At 45.8% G+C, this 8587-nt stretch overlaps 1 protein-coding gene across 3 annotated transcripts in view; it reads right to left on the bottom strand.

Annotated features, from left to right (window-relative positions):
- The window catches only part of LOC115144802 (ATP-binding cassette sub-family C member 8-like), a 165653-nt gene that overhangs the window by 49180 nt on the left and 107886 nt on the right, over window positions 1-8587 (bottom strand). For all 3 annotated transcript variants that reach the window (XM_065002992.1, XM_065002993.1, XM_065002994.1), the window contains exons 20-22: window positions 7015-7099; window positions 819-899; window positions 459-596 (exon numbers count right to left, since the gene is read on the bottom strand). In XM_065002992.1, coding sequence (XP_064859064.1) covers window positions 459-596; window positions 819-899; window positions 7015-7099 — 304 coding nt within the window. The remainder of the gene's footprint in view (window positions 1-458; window positions 597-818; window positions 900-7014; window positions 7100-8587) is intronic.

Below are 8587 nucleotides of genomic sequence, written 5' to 3'. Positions count from 1 at the left end.
AAACCTAACACCTAAGGCTAAAAATAGCCTTTTTCCTCGTGGGCAATTGTTCTTGTTTTACTATCTTTGTGAGGACGTCTGGTCCCCACAAGGATTGTAAAACCAAAAACCCACAGACACACTAGTGGCGGTCTGCAGTGTCTGAACAGTTTGGGCTACACACTAATAAGACCCCACTCTCAGACGGTGAGACTCAACCCATGCATGTTGTTTTGCTCTAGGACGCCCACAAGCCTCACAAGACCCGTCTGTAGGTAGCCCTGGAACCAGTAAAAACAGCCATTTTTTAAACTATATATAGAAGTAATTTAGTGCAAAAAAAAAGGGTCTAACACACACACACACACACACACACACACACACACACACACACACACACACACACACACACACACACACACACACACACACACACACACACACACACACACACACACACACACACACACTGCTCTCACCCAGTCAGCATGTGGTAGGTACTGTAGTTTGTGAGTGACCAGCACCACGGTCCTCTTCTCTTCTCTCAGCAGTTTGCAGATGCCCTCCTGCATCAGGTGGTCACTCAGGTGAATGTCCAACGCTGAGAACGGGTCATCCTGAAACAACACCGATTAAAAGTGAAAGGTCAAATGGTCAAAAACAGGACTAATGGAGTTCTGACTATTTTGATAAAGCTGATTGGAAAAGCAGATTAAAAGAGCTATCTAAACACTTCATTTCTCAGTATACTGAGACTTCTGTTTTTGTTGTACGTTGTCCCTGTCCACATGCAGTCTATCGTTCACTGTGTAGACCTGTAGACAGGTTGTCTCTCTCACCAGTAAGACCACATTGGTCTGTTGGTACAGGGCTCTGGCTACACCTATACGCTGGCGTTGCCCTCCTGACAGAATTATACCCTGTAGAGAGAGAGAGAGAGAGAGAGAGAGAGAGAGAGAGAGAGATGTGAAAGAATGAATGGAGAGATTATTCATTCCATCAGGTCAACACCGTGTCAGTGAGCAAGGCTAACAGACTGAAAACATGCACTAACTTACTCAGTCCATCTATTACCTATCTTCTGAGAGCGTTTTACTCCAAAATATTTAAGACATTCGGTCCTCTCTCTCTCTCTCACTCTTTCACACATACCCACACCCAATACTGAGTGATGAGATGTCTGTCTGCCTGCAAGGTGAATCTATGATAGTAGAGGTTATGTAACCCAGACCACATTATAGTGAGTGTGTGTGTGTGTGTGTGTGTGTGTGTGTGTGTACAGTGACTTCAGAATAGATTCATACCCCTTGATTTATTCCACATTTAGATTTTCTGTCTACACACAATACCTCAATGTCAAAGTGGAATAATGTTTTTCAAAGTATTTACAAATTCATTAAAAAATGAAAATCTTGAGGGGTATGAATATTTTCTAAAGGCACTGTATGTATTGTACTATGTGTGTGCGCGCACTTGTGTGCACTGAAAAAAATAAAGGTTCTTAAATGGTTCTTCCTCAGCTCTGAGAACTCTTGCCCAATAAAGAACCTTTGAGTTAAGTGTTGGGTTCTTGATGTAGCATCTACAGTTTTTCAGAATTTAAAAAAGTTATTGAAATGTATTGAAGCCTGCAGATGTGTCCCTTTCATAGCACACAACAGGGAAACACTGGTGTAAAATTACCACATTGTTGGTGTTAATAACTAGAGTGGAACCAAAACCACGCCCATCATTATCATATTTCCCAGCATGCTCTATTGTAGGTTGATTTTTAGAATTGTTTGTTTCAAAATCTATGTTTTTGCATGTAGATTGATTGATTAATTAATCTTATGCTACTCAAATATAAATAACATCAATTTTTCTAAACTAATCCAATCTTTTACTTGGACTTATTGCACCTGTAACTGAAATGGTTGTTTCTGTTCAAATGTCTCATTTCTTAGTCTTCCCAACCCTGGTAGTCATTCTGATTGTAGGTTGCGGGTGAATGACAATTCCAAATGCTGGATAACCTCACTCTGGCTGGATTCCAATAGACATCCCTTTGCAAGCCAGCATAATGTGACTTGTTGACCTGATGTGGTCTGTAGAATAGGAGTTGTAGGCTAAAGTTAGGCCCTCAAAATAAGGCCTTATAAAATGTGTATTATATTGCCTTAAATTATGTAATTTTTATGACAACCTATTCACTTAGGATCTCACTTGGTGAAGGCCACAGGACAAAAAAAATGAATGAATGTAACAAACATGTCTCTTTCACGAGTAAACACAGTCATGGATGGTATTGGTAACTCTAAAACTCACTAAAAGGCAAAAATAGGTTTAAAATCCTACAGCAGTGCTATTCAATTCTGGTCCTGGAGGCCGAAAACACTTTTGGTTTGGGATTTTTGTATGGTTCTTCAAAAAAAACATGGTTTTTCAGAGACCTTAAAATGGTTCCCTTATATCATCGCTCTCAACAAAACTTATTTGGTTCCTTTATTTTTAAGAGTGTGTGATTGAATGTCAGCAGCTCTCCCCGAGGGCAGACTGTCACTGTAGTGGATTGCTGTTCCACCATTGTTCCTGTAGCCAAGAAAGCAAAAGGTAACTGAATTAAATGACTATCGCCCCGTAGCACTCACTTCTGTCATCATGAAGTGCCTTGAGAGGCTAGTTAAGGATCATATCACCTCCACCTTACCTGACACCCTAGACCCACTTCAATTTGCATACTACCCCAATAGATTCACAGATGATGCAACTGCCATTGCACTGCACACAGCCCTATACCATCTGGACAAGAGGAATGCATATGTAAGAATGCTGTTCATTGACTATAGCTCAACCTTCAACACCATAATACCCTCCAAGCTCATCACTAAGCTCGGGGCCCTGGGTCTGAACCCCGACCTTTCCAACTGGGTCCTGGACTTCCTGACGTGCCGCCCCCAGTTGGTGAAGGTAGGAAACAACACCTCCACTACGCTGACCCTCAACACTGGGGCCCCACAAGAGTGCATGCTCAGCCCCCTCCTGTACTCTCTGTTCACCCATGACTGCGTGGCCAAGCCTCCAACTCAATCATCAAGTTTGCAGGTTTAGACCTGATTACCAACAATGACGAGGCAGCCTACAGGGAGGAGTTGAGGGCCCTGGTAGAGTGGTGCAAGGAAAATAACCTCTCCCTCAATGTCCACAAAACGAAGGAGCTGATCGTGGACATCAGGAGACAACAGCGCATGTACACACACACAAACAGATATGCTTCAAATAACTGTGGACGTTGTGTGGAACAACCTCCACATCCCTCTACCGAGGTCGACCTGCCCCAGGAATTAAAGGGACAGTTCGGCACCTCGCAGCATAGAGACCCAGACCTAAGGGAGGCCATGAGGAAGGTGAAGGTGATCGACGGGAGGAACGTCGACGGATCAGGTGAGCCCCCTCTTCCTTACTATGCAATCAGGCGGGGTCTCTTATACTGGGTCGTACGACGAAGGGGGGAAAACCAGGAATTACTAATGGTGCCTAGGCCATACAGGGATACAGTTCTACAGTTAGCCCATTCCCACGTCCTAGGAGGACACCTGGCACGAGACAAGACTATTGACAGAATCATGCAGAGATTCTATTGGCCCCGGGTCACCCGGGATGTGGCCAGGTATTGTAGGACGTGTGATCAATGTCAACGTACAGCCCCACGGCCACACCTACGTAACCCTTTGATTCCTCTCCCCATCATAGAGACTCCCTTTGAACGCATAGCTATGGACCTCGTAGGACCCCTCCCAAAATCCGCCAGAGGACACGAGTACATCCTAGTGGTTATAGATTACGCTACCAAGTTCCCGGAGGCCATACCCCTGCGTAACATGTCGTCAAAGGGAATTGCCAAGGAGTTATTCCTGATGTTCTCTCGTGTGGGCCTCCCCAAGACTATCTTGACTGACCAAGGAACCCCGTTCATGTCCCGGTTGATGAAGGACTTGTGTCGGTTATATCAGGTTCAACAGATACGTACAAGCATATTCCACCCTCAAACAGACGGGTTGTGTGAACGCTTGAACAAAACGATAAAAAGCATGTTGAGAAGGGTGGTGTCCCGAGACGGGAAAAACTGGGACATGCTTCTCCCACACTTAATGTTTGCCCTGCGAGAAGTACCCCAGGCATCCACTGGATTCTCTCCGTTTGAATTGCTCTATGGCAGACCCTGTCGAGGAATCCTCGACTTAGCCAAGGAGACCTGGGAGACCCAACCATGCCCCTTTCGATCCACAATAGAACACGTTACCCTGATGAGAGACCGCCTGTCAGCAGTGTGGCCCATAGTCAAGGAGCATATGGAGAAGGCCCAAAGGACCCGTGAGTTCGCCGTGAGTTCACCGTGGGAGAGAAAGTGATGGTGCTTGTGCCCACGGCCGAACATCGCTTGCTGGCGCAGTGGAGGGGGCCCTACGAGGTAATGAAAAGGGTCTCACCGGTCAATTACCTCATCAAGCAACCTGACAGGAGGAAGAAGGTCCAAATCTATCACATAAACCTGCTGAAGACATACCATGGACAAGAGGAGGAGGTGGCTTTGATGGCCCTGGAGGGCAAAGAAAAAGAGGAGGCTCTACCACAGGTGCGCCGTGGCCAAACTCTCCTACCGGAGCAGTCAAGACAGCTAGACAAGCTGATTATGAACTTCGGTCGAATATTCTCTCCATTCCCAGGACAAACAGATGTCCTGTTCCACCATATCCACACTGAACCCGGCAAGAAGGTGCATATCCGCCCTTACAGGATTCCTGAGGCTCGCAGAGTCATCGCTAAGAAAGAGGTGAGGGAGATGTTGAGGATGGGCGTGATCGAGCCCTCGACGAGTGAGTGGTCCAGTCCCATAGTCCTGGTCCCCAAATCCGATGGTAGTATGAGACTCTGCAACGACTTTAGGGGCGTGAATGCCATCTCTACATTCGATGCGTATCCCATGCCCCGCGTGGATGAACTCTTGGAGCGCTTAGGAAAGGCCAAGTTCATCACTACCCTGGATTTGACGAAGGGATATTGTGCCGCCGGCAAGTGCCGGTGGCTCCGGAGGATCGCCCAAAGACTGCCTTCGCCACTCCAGAGGGGCTTTTCCAGTATGTGAGGATGCCCTTCGGACTGCACGGTGCCGCTGCAACCTTCCAACGCCTCATGGATGCCATTCTACGGCCCCATCAAGAGTATGCAGCGGCGTACATAGACGATGTGGTCATCCACAGCGAGGACTGGGATAGTCACCTCCTGCGATTACGGGCGGTGCTCGTGAGTTTGGAAGCCACAGGGTTGACAGCCAATCCAAATAAATGCTGCCTGGGTTTGTCCGAAGCGGAATACCTGGGGTACACCGTGGGGAATGGGAAAATACGCCCACAGGCAGAGAAGACCAGGGCAATTCGTGACTGGCCTCGACCCCGGACCAAGCGAGACGTTCGGGCCTTCTTAGGGATAACAGGATATTATCGCCGTTTTATCCCGGGATATGCAACCATTGCCAACCCCTCACAAACCTCATCAGGAAAAACCTGCCAAACCAGGTAGAGTGGAAAGACGAGACGGAAGAGGCCTTTCAATTGTTAAAAGATGGCCTGTGTTCTGATCCCGTTCTACAGGCTCCGGACTTCTCACAAGAGTTCATTGTGCAGGTCGACGCCTCGGATACAGGGCTCGGGGCCGTACTAGCTCAGGGTAAAGGTGAAGCAGAGAAGCCGATTCTCTTCATTAGTAGGAAACTCAGCGATCGGGAACAGAGGTATGCGACCGTAGAGAAAGAGGCCTTAGCCATCAAGTGGGCCCTCGATTATCTCCGGTACTACCTACTGGGTCGGAGGTTTGCATTAGTTACTGACCATGCGCCCCTCACGTGGATGGCTGGTAAGAGAAACAATAACAACAGAATAGCCAGATGGTTTTTGTCTTTACAACCATTCTCTTTCCATGTCATCCACAGGGCCGGATCGAGGAACGGGAATGCAGACGCGCTGTCCCGACGCGACCAAGACGGTGCGTCTGGCGCCCCCCGACCCTCCGGTTCGGTCCTGGGGGGGAAGGTATGTGGACGGACCACTAGAGGGCAGGCTGGGCTCATGGATAGTTGCCCAACGGAGCCTGGGAGACAAGGTAACCAGAGTCAATTAAGCACAGCTGACGGTACTAATGAGATACTCTCCTTCCCCTATAAAAGAGAGAATGGAACCAGCAGAGAGGGGGGGGAAACTATCTCTGGAAGATGGCCACCGAGAGAGAGAAGCTGTGCTGAAAGAACCACTAAGACGTGACAAAACCGTGATTTATGTTTGTTGTAGTTTAAAGATTATCCTATTGTGTTCTTGTTTCATCTGGAGAAGAAGATGTGTGTTTTTCCTTGGAAGATTTTTCATTGATTATGTTTGAATGTTTTTGTTGACAAAATACTCTCAATAGAGAACCGTGTTCAATCAGAAAAACCTTTTTCCTGACTCGTTTATTCCACCTTCCTGCTTTAGAGTGACGCCTAATTACTTGGTACGCTCACATAACACACACACTCAATTCGGTTAACCCAGAAAAAAAATCTTGCATATGTTTACAGTCTGTACATGAGAGATTACACACACACCGACATTCCAGAAATACACTCTGCAAATTACTAAAAGACACACACACACACACACACACACCTTTGTCACATGCATAACATTTGTTGCACCAAACTCACAATAATAAAATAGATATGGAGAGAACACAACCGAGACCTGATCACATAACACGATGCCTGACCAAATGAAACATGACAGTGTACTGGGTAGCCTCTGATGACGGTGGTACATATAAACATCAACACGAGACAGGTGGTGACAGGCATCACTAGTAACAGAGATTCTGTCTCTACGGGACAAACCTGAATATATAAAGGTTATACCTAAATGGTATTACCATGCAGTCCTGACTGTCAGTTAGTTACTGAGAGTGAAGAGAGACAGGCACGGCTGGTCCTGAGTGACAGACACAGTGGCAGAAACAGATACAGTCACTGACCCTCTCTCCAATCTCCGTCTGGTCTCCCTGTGGCAGGATGTCGATATCCGGCTGCAGGGAACACGCCTCAATGACAGCCTTGTACCTGGGCAACACCGAAACAGGTCATCAGATGACAACTGTGACATTAAAACAAAGACCCTGCAATGTCAATAAGGTGACTTGGCTGGGTGAAAGCTGATACTGTACGAGGACTAGTAGACACCACCTCCACTTATTTTGAAGTGTGCTTTAGTGGCAATTCAATTCATGGTCATTCAGATGTATGCTAACTATGGATACCAACAGTGGTTTGGCAGCAACCCAGTCAACAACAGTATATTATTCTCAGTTTGTATTCAGGCTGAAACTCTAAGAATAAATGAATTGTCTGTTGGGATGAATCATGCCTAGGGACTTTATTTGAGCGAGATGAAGAAAAGAGAGAAAGAGAGAGGGGCTAGTGAGGGAATGAGAGGCCAGAGAACAAGAAAAGCCTGAAGGAGAGAATAAAACAGACAGCCTGTAGGAAGGAAGGCCTAGAGTAGAATACTGATTTCTTAATCTCCCTCCCACTCAGCACACCCAGCTTGACATACCTCACCTGCCCGCTCCCTGACTTTCAGTCCGACACCCACCCGCTTCAGCAAAAACTGGTCCCCAACCGCAGTCCCGCAATATTATTTTGTCATATTTGACACAGCTTGTTTGCCAGCAATGGTCCCAGCAATTTAGCGCCCTATGGGCAATACCAAACGCGCAAAATAACCTAAGAAGAAACAGTTTAAATGACCAGAGATTCTATTATATTAGGCCATCGGTATTACTGTGCTATATCAGCCAATAAACTAGAGGTAGTTTGAAGAGACTTGCTGGCAACTTGTTGGCAGACATTTACCTGTAAGTTACTGTAAAAAAGGTACTGTATGTTACCTTAGATAACAAAGAAACGTTGGTTTAACAGTACATTACTGTAAACAAGTGCTTTTACGATTACATACTTTAACTTTTTTTTTACAGTAACTTATAGGTAACTGGCTGCCAGTAAGTTACAGTAAAAACCAACCTGATCTCAGAGCATTTCGTATTATTCTGTATGTAAATCCAGGACACTCCATTTAGCATGATATGTTACAATTTACAATTCAAATGATACGTTATGAATTTGGAAAACATACAACATTTTACACATTTTCTAAACGTATGATATGTCACGAATCTCTATGAAGGAAGTTAGAGATAGTTTCGCATCAGCGTGCAAGCAGATTCCCATAGACTTCCAGTCATTGTGCTAATGCCAGTTAGCATTGGCTCGCGAAACTACCTCTAATTTCCTTTATACTGAACACAAAGACAAAAATGGTATCAACGAGTTCATCTGACGGAGAGGTCGATTAAGTTTCCCTTTATGTGTGGGGTTCTTGATGTGGCCTCTACTGTTTTACAGAGTTATAAAAGGTTATTGAAATGTATGGAAGGCTGCAGATGTGTCTCTTTCATAGCACACATCAAATTGGCCAGTGTGAACTGGGGTTTATTTTTCAGTGTAACATTTCTGAGGTACTGTAAATAGTTCAATTAACACTCAGTGATG

The sequence above is a fragment of the Oncorhynchus nerka genome, linkage group LG17, assembly GCF_034236695.1.
Source record: "Oncorhynchus nerka isolate Pitt River linkage group LG17, Oner_Uvic_2.0, whole genome shotgun sequence".
NCBI classification, from domain to species: Eukaryota; Metazoa; Chordata; class Actinopteri; order Salmoniformes; family Salmonidae; genus Oncorhynchus; species Oncorhynchus nerka.
The sequence above is the reverse complement of the archived record's forward strand: the minus strand, read 5'-3'. Positions and strand labels throughout refer to the sequence as shown.